Raw genomic sequence first — 21,253 nt, forward strand, 5'->3', positions numbered from 1 at the left:
GCTCTGAAGGCATAATTAATAATTTCCTCCTACGCTTTTCTATAGCACTCATGATTATAATATCCGAGTGCTTCACAAACATTTCTGCAAGATGACAGAGTATTATCCCCACAGAGATTGAGGTCAGAAGTATCCGCTAATTCTGGGTGCCCAATTTGAGACACCAAAGGACCTGTTTTTTCAGAGTACTTAGCATTACACAGCACATCATATGTTCAAAGCACAGCTCCTCTTGACATCAGTAGCAGCTGTGAGTGTTAAACACTCATCAGACCCCAATGTCTTAAGACAGACACCCAGAATATGAGGAACACAATTAGTGACCACCTGAGAAAAGTGGTTTAAGTGACTTCCATAAGCATCACATAGAAACTCTGTGGCACATGAAAAGATAGAATCCAATTCCCAAGGGCAGATTTCTACTGCCTTCACTATGAAATCATCCTCTCTCTTCCTGCATTCCCTGCCTTATTCACCACACATCATTCAAGGCTCCTTCATGGAAGCCACAGGCATAGGTGTGTACCTAGCACAGTTCATGAACTCCCCCAACATCTGTACTTTCTGCAACATGATGGAGACCCTGGCGCACATCTACATACAGCGCATCAGGTCACAGCCCCTCTTCTATCTTCTCCAGAACCTCTTAATGAGGCTCTGGCTGCACTTTTTCCTGCACATCCTGATCCTGGCACACCCCATCCGTGGCTCCTCAGTCACAAGACCTCCTCGTCAACCTCCTCCTGGCATTGGTCAACATGATCATCCATCAGTCCAGGAGGAGGAAGCTATACGGGGGTGTGCTCTGCAATTGTGGGGCCTATGTCCAGTCCTTTGTCTGTTCACACTTCCAGACAGAATTCCTCAAGGAAGTGTCCACTGACTCCTTAGAAACCTAATGAAATTTGACATCATATTGATATCCAGACAGCTCATCAGGAGGAATGAAACCTTTGATTAAATCCACTGCACAGACCTCTGCCACTTGAGCCAATGGAGTAACTGTTAGCAGTAGTAGAGTTCATCCCCACTGCTCCATATAGGAGGATGACGAGACACTTTGCCAGTGGGTTTCACAGATATTTGTGGAATGAGGAGACTCGGGAACCTTGGATTCCATTCCAGTCTCTGGGGAGGAGTGTGTTCTAGTTGGCACAGACTTCTGCCCATTTCCCTCCCTTCGCCCTGTCTCCAATCTGGTACCAATCCTGTCTCTTCTCTGTCTCATCCCAGCCTACTCGCATGCCCAGTATGCGCTCCTCAAACTTCTCATCCCACTCCCAATCTCACCCCTTCAGACTCCTCATCCAAGTCCCAGGGTCTCCCATCAGTTCCAATCTCCTAGCTGACTCAGCCACTCACTGCAGCAGTATCCCTGATCAACTCCTGGATTTCTACCTGGAAAACCCCGGGGTGGGGTACAGAATAAATTCTGCTTCAAAGAATTCCTTACAAATCACTCCTTTTTCTGATAATAAGCATTCACAGAGGGACTCAAAGAATGGCAGCATGCCTTCTGTTGGACCAGTGCTGACAGAAGAGAAGGCAGTTACAAAAAGAGGGACAGAAGCCCATGCCAAACTGCTCCAATGTCTGCAGATCTGAGGGTGTCCTTTTACATGAATCCACTTAATCTGCAGCATTTGGAGACTTCTCCCCCTCTGCAGCCCACACAAACTACTCAGAGGGGAAGATTTATTTTTTTTTTAAATGAAGAGTTGAGGTGAACCTCCTAGAACTGTTCCTAAGGAGAAACACACAGGAGGCAACAATCTGGACCGCTTTTGCTATTATCTGACTAACAACCAAAGTAAAATGTGTTGGTGGTATCAGTCCACTTTCCACATTACTTCCAAACAAGCACCTCCACCACAAATACCAACACAGCCACCATAATTGGCAATCTCAGCAAAGATGTCTGGGAGCAAAGATGCCTGAAATGTTCCACATACTTAACATGAACACGCACAGCCACTGGCCATATCATATAATTATTGTATGGGTAAATAAAGGATTTGACTGTACAATTTTGTTGATCTGGCATATCTCACAAGCACTAAATTTTTAATTGTTAAGAAATTATTCTTAGACATTGTAAGTGAACAATTTCCGTTAATAATACCAACATCTATCTTTTACATAGCACTTTTCGACTTTAGATATCAAAGCGCTTTACGAAGGAAGTCAGAATAATTATCCCCATTTTATGTACGGGGAAACTGAGGCACAGGAAGGGAAGTGACTTGCTCAAGGTCACCCAGCAGACCAATGGCACAGCCAGGAATTGAACTCAGGTCTCCCGAGTGCCCATCCAGTGCCCTATGGCCCAGGTAATCTGCCTCTACAAAATGTTTGTCAATACTACTGTCAATTACATAAATTCATTATAAAACCTGTTTCAAAATAGCAGCTGTGTTAGTCTGTATCCGCAAAAAGAAAAGGAGTACTTGTGGCACCTTAGAGACTAACAAATTTATTTGAGCATAAGCTTTTGTGAGTTACAGCTCACTTCATCGGATGCACGCAAATAAATTTGTTAGTCTCCAAGGTGCCACAAGTATTCCTTTTCTTTTTATTATAAAACCTGTTTTTCCATATTGCAAACCAGTTATTTTAAGATATTAAAGACACGTATAATAATTAGTTCATATTGCCTTAATTTGGAAGGTCACAGGTAATCTACATTTGTTTCAATAACTTTACCACTTTGATTGGACCTGCCCACTGATTTAGACTGTAAAAAAATAACCAGTTTCACATTAAAGTTACAGGTTACTTTCATTCATCTCGATCTCAGACTGCAATTTCTATATTTCTTATGGGACATCCTAAAGTAGCTCCACACAACTTGTTTACTCATCAGATACCAAATTCTCTGTGATATTGCGCTGAACTAGTTCAAAAGTTCTACAAGTACACTTACATGTAAGCTTATTTATTTTAATGTTAGTTATCTAGACAGTTACTAGACAGCTAGTGTATTCCAAAATATCTTTCCATAGCTGGAAGATGTAAATAACATCCAGAAAAGCGCCTAACTTGAACAGAAAATTAAAATATCTACAACACAAGATGTGTAATATTAGCCATAGCGCACAATATAGATGGAAACAGATCATAAAAGGAAATGGAATGTAGCTATAAATTGTCTTTCCTATATCAGGCATCTTAAGTCACTAAAGGGTCTTATCCCACTTTCAATTAAGGAAATTAGCTTTACGCCACCGATGTCAGTGGGAGTAGGATCATATCCAAAGAAAGTAGGGTTGTTTAAAGAAAAGGAATACTTGTGGCACCTTAGAGAGTAACAAATTTATTTGAGCATAAGCTTTCGTGAGCTACAGCTCACTTCATCAGATGCAGGGTTGTTTAATGATAGTAATGACGTTCCTGTGGAGGCAGAGCACCCACTATATGGAACACTCAACAACAGTATCTACACAGGGGTGGCCAACCTGTGGCTCTGGGGCCACATGCAGCTCTTCAGAAGTTAATATGCAGCTCCTTGCATAGGCACCAACTCCGGGGCTGGAGCTACAGGCACTAACTTTCCAATGTGCCGGGAGGTGCTCACCCCTGGCTCTGCCACAGGCCCTGCCCCCACTCACCCCTCCCCTGAGCCTGCACTGCCCTCGTTCCTCCCCCTCCAAGCCTCCTGCACACCACAAAACAGCTGATTGGGCGGTGCAGGGGGAGAGAGGGAGAGGTGCTAATCAGCATGGCTGCCAGTGGGCAGGAGGCACTGGGAGCTGGGGAGGGAAAGCTGATGGGGGGCTGCTGACAATGTGGCTCTTTGGCAATGTACACTGGTAAATTCTGGCTCCTTCACAGGCTCAGGTTGGCCACCACTTACCTACACGTCTGAACTTGAATGGAGCTGTGGGAGTTCAGCACTTGTGAAAAATCTACGTCAAGGCGTCTCAAGTTGTACATCTAACAATTGAGGAATTCAAAAATAAAATCAGAGGCTGCTTTTGAATATGTTGGTCCAAGTGTTTCCCTCTCCCCTGAGGACACCTTAAAAGACCCACACAAATAAGAAGGGAAACTAACCACTACACAGAGGAAGCAGCAAAACTGACCATATGTTAAGTGCTGCCAAATGTAGAAACAAACAAAAAATAGAGAACATATTCTAATTTATTTCACTTAAATTCATTTAAGATGTTGCCTGTAACAGTACTAAGTGAAACAAAAATTTCAGTCAAAAGTGTAATCTTTAAATTGATAGGTTTCAGAGTAGCAGCCATGTTAGTCTGTATCCGCAAAAAGAAAAGGAGTACCTGTGGCACCTTAGAGACTAACAAATTTATTTGAGCATAAGCTTTCGTGATCTACAGCTCACTTCATCAGATGCATGCAGTGGAACAGCCTTGCAGAACGCAATGCCATCCACAGCCTCAGAAACAACTCTGACATCATAATCAAAAAGGCTGACAAAGGAGGTGCTGTCGTCATCATGAATAGGTTGGAGTATGAACAAGAGGCTACTAGGCAGCTCTCAACACCACTTTCTACAAGCCATTACCCTCTGATCCCACTGAAAGTTACCAGAAGAAACTACACCATCTGCTCAAGAAACTCCCTGAAAAAGTACAAGAACAAATCCACACAGACACACCCCAAGTACCCCGATCAGGGGTATTCTACCTGCTACCCAAGATCCATAAAACTGGAAATCCTGGACGCCCCATCATCTCAGGCATTGGCACCCTGACAGCAGGATTGTCTGGCTATGTAGACTCCCTCCTCAGGCCTACGTTACCAGCACTCCCAGCTATCTTCGAGACACCACTGACTTCCTGAGCAAACTACAATCCATTGGTGATCTTCCTAAAAACACCATCCTAGCCACTATGGATGTAGAAGCCCTCTACACCAACATTCCACACAAAGATGGATTACAAGCCGTCAGGAACAGTATCCCCGATGTCACGGCAAACCTGGTGGCTGAACTTTGCGACTTTGTCCTCAGCTACAACTATTTCACATTTGGGGACAATGTATGCCTTCAAATCAGCGGCACTGCTATGGGTACCCTCATGGCCCCACAGTATGCCAACATTTTTATGGCTGACTTAGAACAACGCTTCCTCAGCTTTCATTCCCTAACGCCTCTACTCTACTTGCGCTACACTGATGACATCTTCATCATCAGGACCCATGGAAAAGAAGCCCTTGAGGAATTCCACCATGATTTCAACAATTTCCATCCCACCATCAACCTCAGCTTGGACCAGTCCACACAAGAGATCCACTTCCTGGACACTACGGTGCTAATAAGCGATGGTCATATAAACACCACCCTATACCAGAACCTACTGAACGCTATACTTACCTACATGCCTCCAGCTTTCATCCAGACCACACTACACGATCCATTGTCTACAGCCAAGCTCTATGATATAACCGCATTTGCTCCAACCCCTCAGATAGAGCCAAACACATACAAGATCTCTATCAAGGGTTCCTACAACTACAATACCCACCTGCTGAAGTGAAGAAACAGATTGACAGAGCCAGAAGAGTACCCAGAAGTCACCTACTACAGGACAGGCCCAACAAAGAAAACAACAGAACGCCACTAGCCATCACCTTCAGTCCCCAACTAAAACCTCTCCAACGCATCATCAAGGATCTACAACCTATCCTGAAGGACAACCCATCACTCTCACAGATCTTAGGAGACAGGCCAGTCCTTGCTTATAGACAGCCCCCCAATCTGAAGCAAATACACACCAGCAACCACACACCACACAACAAAAACACTAACCCAGGAACCTGTCCTTGCAACAAAGCCCGTTGCCAACTCTGTCCACATATCTATTCAGGGGACACTATCACAGGACCTAATCACATCAGCCACACTATCAGAGGCTCATTCCCCTGCACATCTACCAATGTGATATATGCCATCATGTGCCAGCAATGCCCTTCTGCCATGTACACTGGCCAAACTAGACAGTCTCTACATAGAAGAATAAATGGACACAAATCAGATGTCAAGAATTATAACATTCAAAAAACAGTCAGAGAACACTTCAGTCTCTCTGGTCACTCGATTACAGACTTAAAAGTCACAATTTATCAACCAAAAAAATTCAAAACACAGAGTCCAAGAGACAGCTAAATTGGAATTAATTTGCAAACTGGACACCATTAAATTAGGCTTGAATAAAAGCTGGGAGTGATGTGTTATTACACAAAGTAAAACTATTTCCCTATGTTTATTCTCCTACCCCCCACCGTTCCTCACACGTTCTTGTCAACTTCTGGAAATGGCCCACCTTGATTATCACTACAAAAGGGTTTTTTTCTCTCCTGCTGGTAATAGCTCACCTTACCTGATCACTTTCATTACAGTGTGTATGGTAACACCCATTGTTTCATGTTCTCTGTGTATCCCCACTGTATTTTCCACTGAACGCATCCAATGAAGTGAGCTGTAGCTCACGAAAGCTTATGTTCAAATAAATTTGATAGTTGCTAAGGTGCCACAAGTACTCCTTTTCTCTAAATTGATGCGTCTCTTTCAGCTTGATGATGTGGACCAAAATGGATCAACATGAACTAACATGTGAGCAAATGGAAAGATTCAAGGGTGGTTGTGTGTGACGTGGTCTGATCAAAAGACAAGAAAATAAATGCTGCCAGCAAAATTTAGACAAAATAGGGGAGTACTTTACAGCTGGCTATAACTGGAGCAGGCCCTATTTCCCTTAAAAAAAAAAAAAAAAAAAAAAAAAAAAAACTTATCCCACTCACAGGGATGTAAAAAGAAAAGGAGTACTTGTGGCACCTTAGAGACTAACAAATTTTTTTAGAGCATAAGCTTTCGTGAGCTACAGCTCACTTCATCGGATGCAAGAATGAAGTGAGCTGTAGCTCACGAAAGCTTATGCTCTAAAAAAATTTGTTAGTCTCTAAGGTGCCACAAGTACTCCTTTTCTTTTTGCGAATACAGACTAACACGGCTGCTACTCTGAAACAGGGATGTAAGTAAGAGCAAAAGATGTGGAGGATGCCCTGCTTCCACTTAAGAGCACAGGTGCTGGAATTAGGGGTGCCACACGCCCCTGGTTTGAGGTGGATTCCATTACAAACAGGGTTTTCAGTTTGGTTCAATGGCTCTCAGCACCCCCACAACGCAAATTGTTCCTGCATCCCTGCTTAAGAGCCCACTGAAAATTGGCAGGGGTCCCCACAAAGGGGGCAAGTGACAAAAGCTGGCCTCGCTTCCCCTTGGCGGGAGGGGCTGAGAAATGGGGGCCTCCCTAAGGGGCGGGTGAGTGGGGCTGGCCTCACTTCCCCTGGGGGGGGGTTGGTTCCCCCCTCGCGGAACAGGCGGCCTGGCAGCCCCGGGTGCTGGGGCGGGTCGGCCCCGTTCCCCAGCCGGCAAGGACCAGGCCGCGGAGCGGGCAGAGCCCGGCGCTTCCCCTCAGTCACCGGGGAAGCACCAGCCCCCGGCACCGCCGACCCAGAGAGCGGCGACGAGGCGGCCCCGACCCAGCCACGTTACCTGAATCCCGCCTTCGGCCCAGCGAGCGAGAGGCCGGAAAAGGCCGAGTCTGGGGCCGCCGGCTCGGCGCGGCGCGGCGCGGCTCCCTGGTTTGAGCTCAGCGCCTTCCGGGTGCCGCAGCCAGGCAGGGCCAAACCATCCCGGAGCTCATCCATTCAGCCAGGCGGGCAGCAGGGCTAGGGATTGCAGAAAACATCGATTAAAGCTTCTGCACTTCTCTCCACTGAGGAGACCAATGATCATCCTAATAATAATCATACAAACAAATTAATTAATTAATGTTCACTGGGCCTCTGCGGGCTTTTTTAAATGCAGCTAAAAGTGGTAAAATTAATGTTCCTTCTTTAGCCAAAAATGCTGGAATAAATCACTGGGCTCTGTCTCTATGGGTGCACTATGATTAAAATCGCAATGATTTATTTGCAAATTCCTTTAAAACGCTGCGTTTCTCCTTCCTCAGGAACTGGTGATGGGTTTCTGAGGTTGGGTGCAAATTAGTTTTTCATTTAAGAGACTATTTTGACTCGTGGTGTTTGACGGAGGAGGAGAAGGGGGCTGTTGGAAGGAAGGTGGGGGGGGAAGAAATAAAATTTATAGTTTTTCATTTAAGCCAAAAGTAATTAAAGAGGCTCAGTATTTCCTGGAATACATACTATATTGACATATTTTTTTCCCTGGCAGAGAGATCCATTTCCCCTCTACCATAAAGGCAAAGCACTTGAAGTGGTGGAGTAAAGTAGCCGCTGTGTGCTTTGGGTCGCTTCTGGGTGGTAGGTAAGTGGGAGAGGGGGCTGAGTTTTAAAACTGCCTGCAATACACGATCTTCAGTTATTCGCAGACAGCTGAAATTAAATAAAACAGTTCAATTAATTAGTCCTGTTAAAAAGATGCCCAAGTCTCCAATTTATAAGGGAAATGTGTTTCAAATGATCCTCTACTTAACTTTTTTTTAAAAATTGATTAGATGGTGGGGGGGGGACTTGCAGACTTTTTATGTATTATAAAAAATACGTTGTTTCTTTTTTCATTGTTTTCTCCACCACAGAAAGATACAGAACACACTGAGTACATATATTTGGGAAGAACAAGGGAGGTAAACACTTTCTATGCGAATAGTTATTGTAATAATTTAAATATTTGCATAGCAATTTAATATTTGCTTAACTTGTTTATAATACTAAGCATCAACTCAAAATTCCTGGCTCAAACATGTAATGTTTTAAATTAACCCTCCAAGCATACAGTCATGTACAGACAACTTTGATTTGTCCACATTATTTCCAAAAACACAAGTTGTATATTGTAGACCGAATAGTTGACACTTATTTCACTTTTAAGTTTTGAGACTGTTTGGTATTTAAAATATTCTTAGTTTTACTTCAGTTTTATATGTATGAATTAGAATCTGTGTTGCCACGGCCGGAAGTGGAATAAACTATGGAAACAAAAAGAAATGTGTTCCCACGGATTAAAACATCTAAAGTTCAGTATTTTGAACGTATTCTCTTTTCGGCTCACTTTGTTACTTTAACAGTAACATCTTGTCATATTTCTGCAGTTCAGAATATTGGGAATTCATTTAATTGGGCCAGTGATAACAATCTTCCCAAACAATCTCAAAAATCGATACTACATACTGATGTTCCCGTTGCTCCTTTGAAGACCAGTACTTTACAATATCAAGACTGTCATTCTGAACAGACTAAATTAAAAGTACTCTGTATTTCAATAGGCAAAATGATGTCTTGATTAGTTTTGTCTTCTAAATGCTAAAACTTAGTAAAAGTAATTTATTGCCTATTGTATCTAATACACACATAACTGGATCTGAGAAATGCTAATTAAATTCTAAATAATGTATCTATTATAGTAAATAAACACTCTTATGTAAAGTCGTCTTTCAAGAGGTCAAATGAAAAATCAATACGTAAGCAAGAGTTAAACAATTTTGAATAATTTATTAGAACTCTACTAAAAGTGTAAAATAGCTGCATCCTAAATAGTATGTCAATGAAATTACTATCTAAAACAGGATTTAAACAACAATAGCAAAGCAGTATTAGCAATAAATACTGTAATACGGTCTAATCTGATTCCTCTATTTGCCATATAAAAATGTTAATGATAGGGTTGCATTGTCATTCTTAACTACATTTTTTTTTATTTTTTGTGTTTCTGTTACTATTTTAGGAGGAACTTTTCAAGCTTTCCTGTCACGTACGTAATGTGTTCATGTTTACATAGAATCATCAAGTACCCTGTAACTTTCACATTTCCATTTGCTTTACACAAACAACAATTAAAAATTTAATACTAAATATAATACTTCTTCACATATTATGAAAAACTGTCTTCAAAAATGAACTAATATTAGCAATATGCAGTATTCGGGAGAGTTTTCCCAAAACGTATGTGTATTTTCAGTGTTGACTTAATTACTACAACAAAACCTGTAAAAGTAACTGTATGTATCTCTTCTCAGTCCTGTGGGATAAATAAAACATATTCGAACTGTAAACAAATTTAGAACAAAAGCATCGGATTCTTAACACAAAAGTAACTAACTGTGTTCCTTTGGGGAGGTTTATTGACGCAAACGTAATAATAATGTGATACCAAGAAACAGCATGGGGCAAGATTACTTCGTGGGTACAAGAACGTATATTGCGTATCACCCGTTCCAGCTACTCAGACACACTTTTACATTTGGAGTGTCAGTAAACATCTGCTTGGGAAATATCTTGACAAACCAACCGCACAACCTTTCAAATTAACACTCTCTCTCTCTCTCTCTCTCTCTCTCTCTTGTTAATTGTAACCGACCAAAACAGCACTAATCTCTTGGTAGAGCTGTTTCTTCCCTCGGACAATATTACCTGCATGACTAGTACTGCGTGCTGTGATACACGACATTTGTAGGAAGCGCTCCCCCATTCCTTGTCCTCTCTCCAAGCAGACTTGTCATTTTTCATTTTGGCCACTCCCCTGCAGATCCTGCCCATCTCCCCTGTGTTTAACCAACTCAGGACACTAGCGCAGGATCCACGCCTAATTAAATTAATTAGGGATTCTTGTCAATCCTGGATTAATGGCCGATAGCAACCCCTGGCCACAATGATCTGAAACCTGAAGGACTAGCGATCTTCTGTCTCGCTCTTTCTCCTTGGTGGTGCTGGACTGATACAGGAGAAGCGGGTTCATTCATAGTTCCAAGGGGAGGTAATTTGCTCAGAACAAGGGGCAGGCTTTGCAAAGTATAAATAGTGCGACTTCAATAGCAACATCACTATCAGATCTGAACTCTTAGCAGGAAGAATTGTTAAAGATCTTAACATTTAACAAGATCGCTCCAGTTGGGAAACATCAGCTCCCATTTAACTCCAGCCCCATTGCAGCTGCCCCCCTCCCCTTCCCACTCCATTGATGTGTTATTGGGGGGGTTGGAACAGTAAGAGGAAGAAACAAGGGGACGGAGCCCTGAGAATCGGCGATGGAAGAACTTACAGCTTTTGTCTCCAAGTCGTTTGATCAGAAAGTGAAAGAGAAAAAGGAGCTGATCACCTACAGGGAGGTTCTGGAGAGTGGACCTGTCAGAGGAGCCAAGGAGTCAGGCGGCTCCAGCGAGCCCAGCCGGGAAGACGTGAGCAGCCCCGCGGTCCGAGCAGGAGGAGTAGGCGGCGGCGGAGGAGGAGGCGGAGCGCGGTCTCCAGTCAGAGAGCTGGACATGGGCGCCGCCGAGAGAGCCAGGGACGCGGGCACTCCCAAACTCAGCGAGGGTAAAGGCAAACCCCATGCACCCCGCGGCCCCCTTCTCTCCCACCCATCCCCCCGGGAATGTGGGCCAGGCTGGGGGACTGAGTTCAATAACCAGACGGTTGTTTGGGGGAGAAACGGGGGGGGGGCGGTTTTGTTTTCCCTCAATGTTTGCTCAAAGAACCCCAAATGTAGCTCTCCTGGCTGGCCCGGGCACCGGGCTCTGCAGCGGGGGGTGAAAGTTACAGGAGAATGAGTGTGTCCTCCCTGACCAGGGCTCAGAGCTGTAGCCTCTGCCCGGGTGGGAACCGACAGCCCAATGTTTCGATTTTGGAAAGAGCCATTGCGTAGAAGACTTTTGCGATTTTAGAAAATAGCTTTCTCCTGTCTCTTTTCTCCTTTACTTGATCCATCGGGAGCTGCTTGCTCCAGACCAGGCTGACGGTGACTGTATCAGGCTTTATTTCTCGATGAACTTTTGTTGTGTTTTCTCCAACAGTAAGTGTGTAAATCACACCACACAATCGGATTACTTATTCAGGTTTATAGGTTAGTAGGCTGCAGTGCTAAAACTACTTACATTTTGTAGTACATATGTTGTATTTGCATAAGACAATGTGGCAGATTTAAACTTGACTGTCACGTTAACGAATCCAGGGGTTTAAACAATACCATTAATTTGGAGAGTCTGATATACATTAATGGGTGTCTTTTCATGTTTTTCCAATTAAGGAAAATATGTGGCATGCCTAGAAGTTTAGATTAAAATATTTAAGCGTGCAATTAACTTGTTTATAACATGATCTGTTCCTGATTAGAACATAACGGGAAGTTATTGTGGTAGGAACCAAAGCTACATTACATATATTAATCCATTTATATTTAAAAAGCTGAAAAATCCCATAGTATAGTTGAAAGTTTGAAATGCTGTGAGTATCTATATCAAGTATATTTAATGTTTGTACATTATTGACCAGATATTGATAAGGATATATTTTCATGTTAGATTATTTTTAAAACATGCATTAAAACAAGTGACATTAAATAGGAATATTTTATATAATGTAGTACATTTATTTTAAAAGACAGCCAATTGCATAACTGGCTATAAATGCTAGGGAGATATATATATATATATATATATATATATATATATATATATATATATATATATATATATATAATGAACATTTGTTTAAAAAAACACCACCTAATAGTTACAATGCAAGCATGTGTTATACCAAGAGTCCCTTTTCTTGCACTTTCTGTTTGGATTTATCTGTCTGCCTATATGTGTATGTATATATGCAGAGATAGAGAGACTGAGTGAAGACAATAATGTTATAAAAAGCACAAATGACATCCCGTTTGCTTATTCAAAGAGCACTATGGATGTCAGCAACATTTGAATGGCTGCGTTGGGCTTTAAAATGAGGATATAATATCTAGGGACTGTTTACTTCAGACCTTTTGTTCAAAGAAGTATTTCTCTCCAGATCGGAACTCGATTGAGAACAACTTCCGGAAATGATTTTATAAACAAATTCTGATAGTGATCATAGGGTTATAAAGAGCTGCGATCACACTAAACAAATCCTGGACTTCAGATGCGCACATAAAAACCCATCCCAAAGCACTACAGCAGGAAGTAGGAATTCGGAAGAAGTGCAATTACAGACATAATTGTTTTTTAGGAAGCCCTGCAAATATTAATGAACTACAAATAGCGTCACTCAGTGATATTTTAATTTATATGCGTAGCTAACTGAAATTGCTTAGTCAACAGAAAATTAAACAATACCAATAAAAACATCAGGAACCCTCAGCATATGTAAATTCAGAAAAGACAAATGCATGTTTTATTAAACACTGGAGGTGCTGAGAGCATGAAAGCCATTAAACAATCCAGAGATAGTCCGGATGCCAGATTTACCACTTAAACCTGTTGCTGTGATATTTAAGGTACTAATTCACCAAGAGATCGCGACTTGATTTTTTTAGTTTTGATTTTCAATAAATAATGACAGGTAAATGATACGAGGCTTTACATTTGTACCAAGGGTAATTCAAACATGGCGTGTCTCTTGCCACTGTCCGACGACAGGCTGGTAAGAGGTTCCCACAAAATGACACTGAAGTTAATGGGGCCGACCTTAACTTGGCCTCAGTTCCTGCGAGGGCAATGTTATATTTTGGTGGGCATGGCATTTCCCTGCTATTTGTCTCCTGCTTAAGCCTCGATGGGTCTAGTTTAAAATAATTATTCGTAAATAAAGCCAGCAAGTTTGCAGAGGCAGAGAAATTGCTTGACAGCTCTGATGATTTAAAAGGGTCACAGTTTGACTCTGCAATGATTTACTGAAATTATGCTGAGGGGCTCGAAAATGTAGATGTAAATCAATGGCCTTGTTTGGCTCACCCACACAGGTCAATCCTTAACCTAAATACATTTGGAAATAAGGCCTTTTCGTGAAAAGTATTTTGTTGTCTTTTCTTCCAGAGGACCAGCAATGCTAATAGGAAACCCAGCGCTGACCCAAAATCTCATTCCGAATTAAAACAAATATCCTTTTAAAATGTAGCTGGCCATAATCTGTTTTGAGACGTGATCTTTAGCATTTCCATTGACTCTCCTCTCCTTCCTTTTCCTCAAGCCAAGCACATTTTCCTCCTAAAGTTAAGAATAAAAACTGGAGTGGCCAAATCCCACGCCCGCGCTGGCAATTCCGGTGAAGGGTGATCTGATTGTTTTGTTTCACGCTCAGTCTCCCCAGAGCTGAAGGATCGCAAAGAGGATGCGAAAGTGATGGAGGACGAAGGGCAGACTAAAATAAAGCAGAGGAGAAGCCGGACCAATTTCACTCTGGAGCAGCTGAACGAGCTGGAGAGGCTTTTCGATGAGACCCACTATCCAGACGCTTTCATGCGAGAGGAGCTGAGCCAGAGGCTGGGACTGTCCGAGGCCAGAGTGCAGGTAAGGTAGCAAAGATTATTGCAACATGTGGGTCTCTGTGCGTAATTTAGTTGTGACACAGCATTGCGTGTGAACCTGCCGTACCTGATGAAAGGCTTTTAACTCACAAATTCTGTAATGTCCATTTAGATGCTGTCCATGGCCAGAAAAGATACTCCAGTGCCGAACTGCTCCCAGCATCTGAGTGAACCATTGCTGCGTGCTTTATTATGGGTTATGTCCTCCTAAGCTTAGTGCCTCTTACATATAAGGATTTTAAACAACGTTTCATTTTTGGCTGACTGGAAGAATTACAACGGATGTTTTGTTCACGTGAATTTTCCTAGTCTGCTCCTGTCTCGGGGTTTACCAGGCGGATGTACCAATTAAGTTTATAGATGTACTGACTATAAACTAAATTACCAACAGCTAAGTGAGGAAATTTTACTGTCAGTTTTTACCGGTGGTTCTTAAATCTTTGGCGAAGCCACAGAAATGGTGAACAAGTTTTGCTGAACTGGCTTTGTTCAGCATTATTAAAAATATAATCTATAATAAAAATATCAAGCTATTTTAATCACTTTTCTGTATATAGTAGCCAAACCAGTTACCTGGACGTTTACTTTCAAGCTTCTCTCTGGAAGTTTTGAAAATCAGCTCTTGAGCTCTCTCCGGTTAGTTTCACCTAACTTGCAATAAATAGAGGGCAAGCGCTCTGAGGCTTTACCCAGATGGAGAGCCGAAGGTGACTTCTCGAACGAGAACAAATGTAGCTGTTTCAGTGTATTTCCCTTCTAATAATAAAATAAGAGAAAATGATGGTCATTATTTGTTGGAACACATGGAGCAGTTTTAGGCCCCAAACATCTGCAGATGTTTGAAAGTACTGCTGTAACAGATACTCCCCCTCAATCTTTGTGCTTACAGGCCACCATCTGCACCAAACTATGCACACAATTCTTATGGGGTTTCCCTGCATCTTGTAATAGGATAAGGACATAACCAGAGCAGTCACGTTGAACCAAAAAAGTAATAATAAGCAGCCTTTGTCATCACAGCCTCACCAAAGGAGCCTTCCCTTTTACTCTTCTCTGCTTTTCTGTTTTCCGCGGAGGCAGCCACCTATTTATGCTGAACAAATCTTCAAAAAACCCAAAACGATAAAAGTCCCAACTTCTCGATGAAAAATGTAAAGGAGATGATTCCCTTCTGGTGGATGTTTGCTCGACAAAGAATACCACTGTAGCACCTAATCCACACTACTATTATGTCAAATCGCAGGGTGCATAATAACTTTTAGAGATTTACATAGATTAAACCCATTCCCTTTACATGGTTCCGGGAAACGCTTTGCAATAATATTTTACTTTGCTTCTCCACTAATTTGTAAATTATAGAATGTACCTTTTAAATGAGAGACTGGAAGTGAGAGTGGGGTGTTGAGCAGATTTAGCTTGACCAAAATAAATTCTAGGCTGGGGTGTGTGTTCTTATTTATAGTTGACTCAAAGTAAGACCTCAAGAAAAGATTGGATTTTCTTTTGTTTGTTTTTTGCCTTGGGGAAAGATTATTTGGTAGCTGTGGCTTCTGAGATGCAGAGGTTTCTAGTTAAAAAGTGAAATGTTTTAAAACACCCTCTCTCCTTCTCTTCAAGGAAGTAGAGCTTTATTATTGAATTTGTTTCAATAGCTCTATATCCAATAGTAAAAGTATCTTCTTGCCTAAGGTGGAGACTTTTCTATAGAAGCATATTAGATTATCATAATAATGAGACAATTATTCCGCTTCTGTGTTACACTCCACTGCACAGAGGGACAGAGAAATTCTTAACTTCTTTGTAGTGAAGCTTTTATGACAGTAATTACCCCCCAAAAGTGAGTCATTAAATGCTTTGGTGTTTAGTTTTTCTTGAAGATAAAGCTAATTAATATTACAGGCTATTAATGAGCACATTCTTCTGAGGTCTTACAGCGCAAACATCTAAACCCATTATCACAAGTTAGTATTAGATATCAGGGAGTGATTTAGGTCATTTGGGACTCTAATGTGGAAAGATGAAACCAGGGCTAAGAAAGTAATTTAGCGAGAACTAGTATGGGCTGCAAATTTCTATTTTCTGTATTTTTATTTTTTTCGTGATGCCTCTGAGTTTCTAAACTTGTAAATCTGGGCTGTCCAATACAAACAAAATCAACTGTTTGCCATAACGGTAAAAAAAATTCTTATAGCACGCGAGTGTGCTCTTTTGTGTTGGTTCTCTTTTAATGTTGTAATCTATTATAGTATCTAGGTTATTTTTCTGTTTCCTCAGGTCTGGTTTCAAAACAGAAGAGCTAAATGTAGAAAACAAGAAAATCAACTTCATAAAGGTATGCTTTATGATATCATAAAAGAGGCTTAGGTTGAAAAGAATTATACAGTATCGATAATACCAGTAAAGAAGGAGCGTTCCTGCTGAGAAACACCTAGGGCTCCAGATTTGTAGGATATATGTTCTAATATGAAAGCTACCTATATTATATTAAAACTATTATAACAAGTTATTGATTATAAATGGCATTAAACTTGTATCAATGTATTGGCAGAAAGAAAGAAATGTTGGAAGCAAAAGACTGTAGTTTGTACAGTATACATTTCTGGAATTCAAAGAATCATTTATTGCAAAGTAAGGTTAAGCCGATATTTATGTATTTCTTTTGCTGATTATTGCAGGGGTTCTTATAGGAGCAGCCAGTCAATTTGAAGCTTGCAGAGTTGCACCATATGTCAATGTAGGTGCTTTGAGGATGCCATTTCAGCAGGCAAGTACAGTAAAACCTCCTTGTAACGATAAAGTGCAAATGAGTGACCCCTTTTTTTAGGACAAGGCCTTTTCTCCCGATATGAAATCTCTGTTGACAGCATCTATTCAATATGTATACCGTGATTATATAGAGGGAACAATATACTTTTTAAAAAGCCACACACTTCTCCAGATCTGCGTGCCCAACTCTCTGTCATCAATGAAAGCGCCGCTGGGGATGGAGGGCAGTATCTGGCTCTTTAAAAATGCACGAAAAGATTGCACTCTGAGGGTTACATGGGAACGTCCTTTCAGTCAAAGTTTGCCGATTCTGCTGCAAAGCTGAAGAATGAAAGTGTGTCTAAAGGAGAGAGTAAAACTGGTTTGGAGTTCCCTTTTTATATAAAGAAAACCAACAACAATAGCTAACTAGGTAACTGTGGAGCCAAATTCCACCAGACACCGCCACTGCCATCCAGACATGCACACCTCCTCCTCCACTCCAACAACCAGGGAAAAAAACCACCCCCTCATATCAAGCCATTATATTATTTATTATAATAAAATAATAATCGTTAGGGGGATGTTTGCCTCCATATAAAATGGGCTGCCTGCCCTTCTGACTTCTTCCAGATTGCTGTTATCAGCCTGTATTAAAGGCTGGGCGAGACAGCCTTTAACTCTGACATGTTTTTACTATATTTAAAAAAAAAAAAGACCTCTAGGGCAAGAACACAGTTTCCTTCCCTTTCACACATAGACACTCATTGCAAGGCACACTCACAGACATACTGTCACACAGGCAGGCTCACTGTCACACAGACATAGGCAGACTGCCACACAGGCTGTCCTGCAGACACAGGGAGACTGACTGTAACGCAGGCCGGCTGTCACACAGATACAGGCAGACACACTGTCACACACAGGCAGATTGTCACACAGGCAGACTGACTGTAACGCAGGCCGACTGTCACACAGACACAGACAGTCACACAGGTAGGCACACTGTCACACACAGGCAGATTGTAACACAGACACAGGCAGACAGACTGTAACGCAGGCTGACTGCCACAAGCAGGCAGACTGTCACACAGACACAGGCAGACTGACACATGTAGGCAGACTGTCACACAGACACAGGCAGGCAGACTACACTCTCAGCCCCGCTTAGGTGTGTTAATGCTTTGTTTTTATTCTTGTTACACCTTTAGGATAGTCATTGCAACGTGACGCCCTTGTCCTTTCAGGTTCAGGCCCAGCTGCAGTTGGACAGCGCCGTGGCACACGCACATCACCACCTCCACCCACACCTGGCCGCCCACGCCCCCTACATGATGTTCCCTGCGCCGCCTTTCGGCCTGCCATTGGCCACACTGGCCGCGGAATCCGCCTCAGCAGCTTCGGTGGTGGCAGCAGCGGCGGCGGCCAAGACCACCAGCAAGAACTCCAGCATCGCTGACCTCAGACTGAAAGCCAAAAAGCACGCGGCTGCTTTAGGGCTGTGACTCCTCCCCCCGTCCCCCTCTCCTCCTCCACGACCACCTCTTGGGGACACTGCAATCACACAGTCCAGAGGATCACAACACAACACATCCCTGCAAACACAAGCGAAAGGCTAATGACTTCTGTGGGTCGAGTCCTATTTATGACTTAATGCAAAACACACACAGAACCAGGTTGGAAAGAACAGAGACATTAAAAAAAACACACCCACACACCCAGAGAGAGAGAGAGAGAGAGAGAGAGTATGTGTGTGAAAGAGAGAGACCAGATTTCTAAAATCAATTTAAAGAACAAAAATAAAGAAAGAAAGGAAAGGAACAAAACCACTGTGAGGTATTTCGTAGGTTAAGAAATATGAAGAGAAATAAATATTATTAAAGGAAATCGAGATGTGAGAGGGGAGACAAAAAGAAACAACTTTAACGGTTTTTTTTAAATGGAGAAAAAAGAGAGAGAGACGAGAAACTGAAGGAAGATATATACTTATTTAAAGAATTAGATGAAATAGACACGCAGCTGGGAAGTTCACAGGTTTTGAAACTGACCTTTTTCTGCGAAGTTCACTTTAATACAAGAAATTTGATAAGAGAGGCGGGCCTCCTTTCACGTTGTATCAGATACTTGAGTTTAACAACCACGTCTGGAAATAGTGAGAAGAAGAAAAGAAGAATAAGAAAAAGAGACAATGATTTCTCTGAGAATTTCTAATGGGAAACTGTCCGGGATATTTCTTCCAGCAGAATTCCGGGTTGCATGTATTTGTATTTCATTGATGGCGTCCCTTTGATTCACTTGCACTTCACCCTCATCTTTAGTAGAAAAACAGAAAAGACAAACAAATGTGGCTGATATTTTTAACCTCGGAGGAAAGAGAGAGCGAGAGAGAGAGGGAGATCAACCACTACCTTTCTCATTCATATCTTTTTTGGCTGTTTGCTGTCCCACTCCTGAATTAGGGGCGATCAGAAAGCATGAGAACAGAGGAGTATTTCTCTTTTGCAGGCTCTCTGATGTCCTCAGGACAAAAATTGTATTTAATTCCCCAACCACACAATGTTAAATTCCAATAACAGGTACTAGGTACAATGTAAAATATGTTGATACACACGAACAAAGTTTATTTTGGCTATAACTTGTGAATTGATAGTTGACTGTCAAACATTTACATTTTATCTCATAAAGGTGTATCTATTGAAGTAATCTTGTGATTTTTTTTTTAAATTTGAAAGACATATAGATATTTAATCTGGGGTATCTTGATGATTTGTATCCCAGCTTGCCATCAGACCCTCATGACTTTAGTACTTTTCTGCCAAGAAAGAGGGAAAGCTCTTCTAAGTGAACTTTGGTATGAACGGGCTTTGTAACTATTTGTTCTCCATGAAAACAAAATTATTTATATTCACCGTATTTTTTCTAGTGTATTTTAAGTTATTTAAAAAGCCGAAAAAAGATGCTGTTATTTCATTACATTTGTTGTCAGTACAATATATTTTGTTTCACTCAGGTTTGCTTCACCTTTGTTAATGGTTTTTTGACGTCACAATTTTCGTCACAATAAGTGCCAAGTTATGAATTTAAGACACTTTGCGATCTATTGAATGAAAAAAGGTTTAGCTGACGGGTTTACGTCACTTCTGGTACTGTTAATATTAAATAATCAGTGACATTCTTCCATTTTTGTGTTTATACCTTTATAGAGCGTGCATGTTTCTTTCTGCCTCTTAGAAAATGCAACAAATTTGTAATGCACAGCACAGTGATGAAGGATCGTTCGTCCCTATGTATCCTTAAAGGCCACTTTTAAATTAGTTTATCAGAATCTGAGTTTTAAAAGAATAATACTTCATTTGACTCTGGCTTAAAAACAGGCAGATGGAAATAATATAGCACTTCGGTCTTTAAAAACTTTAGGTAATAAAATTGGGGAATGTGTGATGAGTCAAAATATTTTTCACTTCAGAAATCCTGAGAATTTGCATTTTTGGAAAATGTTCTCTCCCTTGTTTTTGTAGTCAGTATTCCTAATGTTGCCTCAGAGATGAAAAGAGGATGTGGTATGATATTTTCTAAAATCTGCCTAAAAGATTTTCCTAGGAAACATTTTACAGCCAAAGAGTTTGAGTTTATATGGCAAGATTGCTTTAGGTTTTTTTTATTGTAGCTTTTTGTGTGTAATACACAAAAGACTTTGCAGTATCATTTTATTTAAATAAGGGTAGCAGGATAATAGTTACATTAACGTGTTAAAATGTCCTTCGGCTGCCCCTGGAGTGGTTTGGAAAAGGCAGCTGAATAATGTTGTGCAGACAAGAAATTCCTACTCACAACCCACCAATTTAATCCAAATTATCAAAAAAAGCTCTGGTGCTTTCAGTGGTTTCCTATCATTAAACAAACCAGCCCCCAAATGATTTCCATAGTACAAGTGTAAATCAGAGCAGAGAGCGGAGCTCTCATTTCTGCCCTACATTAGCTTTTCTCCTCTGGGTGTTAAGGTGATGTGTAGTTTTCTCACCTTAGAGAATCCTAAAGGAGATGGAGGAAATCCCCGTGGGATTGTCTGTCTTCCCCAGGCCGGAACCCTATGCAAAGTCTGGGGATAGCGTCCTGACAAAGAATTGAAAGCCCACTGGGAAATCATTTGCTCGTCCTACATCCCTGTCCAGTAAAATGCTCAATTTCTTTTTCTTGGTCCTGGACTAAGTAGTTTTTTGTTTCTGTCATAAAATAATAGCCGGC

The 21,253-nt window shown here is 41.5% G+C and overlaps 2 protein-coding genes across 3 annotated transcripts in view; one reads left to right on the forward strand and one right to left on the reverse strand.

The window, feature by feature from the left end:
- The window catches only part of RSRC1 (arginine and serine rich coiled-coil 1), a 368,470-nt gene extending 360,814 nt beyond the window's left edge, over positions 1-7,656 (reverse strand). The window contains exon 1 of the mRNA XM_043493111.1: positions 7,520-7,656. The gene's annotated coding sequence lies outside the window, so the exon portion shown is untranslated. The remainder of the gene's footprint in view (positions 1-7,519) is intronic.
- A 2,865-nt stretch (positions 7,657-10,521) lies between these two features.
- Positions 10,522-20,098, forward strand: SHOX2 (short stature homeobox 2). 2 transcript variants are annotated; one of them, XM_038416669.2, is made up of 5 exons: positions 10,522-11,295; positions 14,038-14,246; positions 16,538-16,595; positions 16,939-17,027; positions 18,220-20,098. In XM_038416669.2, the coding sequence occupies exons 1-5, from the start codon at positions 11,010-11,012 to the stop codon at positions 18,511-18,513; spliced, it is 936 nt and encodes a 311-aa protein (XP_038272597.1). In that variant the 5' UTR covers positions 10,522-11,009; the 3' UTR covers positions 18,514-20,098. The 2 variants fall into 2 exon arrangements, with proteins under 2 accessions (XP_038272597.1, XP_043348630.1); XM_043492695.1 differs by having other exon boundaries at positions 10,524-11,295; positions 18,256-20,098.
- Positions 20,099-21,253: the final 1,155 nt, after the last annotated feature.

Source organism: Dermochelys coriacea, chromosome 9 (assembly GCF_009764565.3).
Source record: "Dermochelys coriacea isolate rDerCor1 chromosome 9, rDerCor1.pri.v4, whole genome shotgun sequence".
NCBI classification, from domain to species: Eukaryota; Metazoa; Chordata; order Testudines; family Dermochelyidae; genus Dermochelys; species Dermochelys coriacea.

Coding starts and splice junctions, on each gene's coding strand:
- SHOX2 (XM_038416669.2), top strand. CDS start 11,010: ATGGAAGAACTTACAGCTTTTGTCTCCAAGTCGTTTGATCAGAAAGTG. Junction 11,296..14,037: donor CACTCCCAAACTCAGCGAGG/GTAAAGGCAAAC, acceptor TTTCACGCTCAG/TCTCCCCAGAGCTGAAGGAT. Junction 17,028..18,219: donor TGAGGATGCCATTTCAGCAG/GCAAGTACAGTA, acceptor TTACACCTTTAG/GATAGTCATTGCAACGTGAC.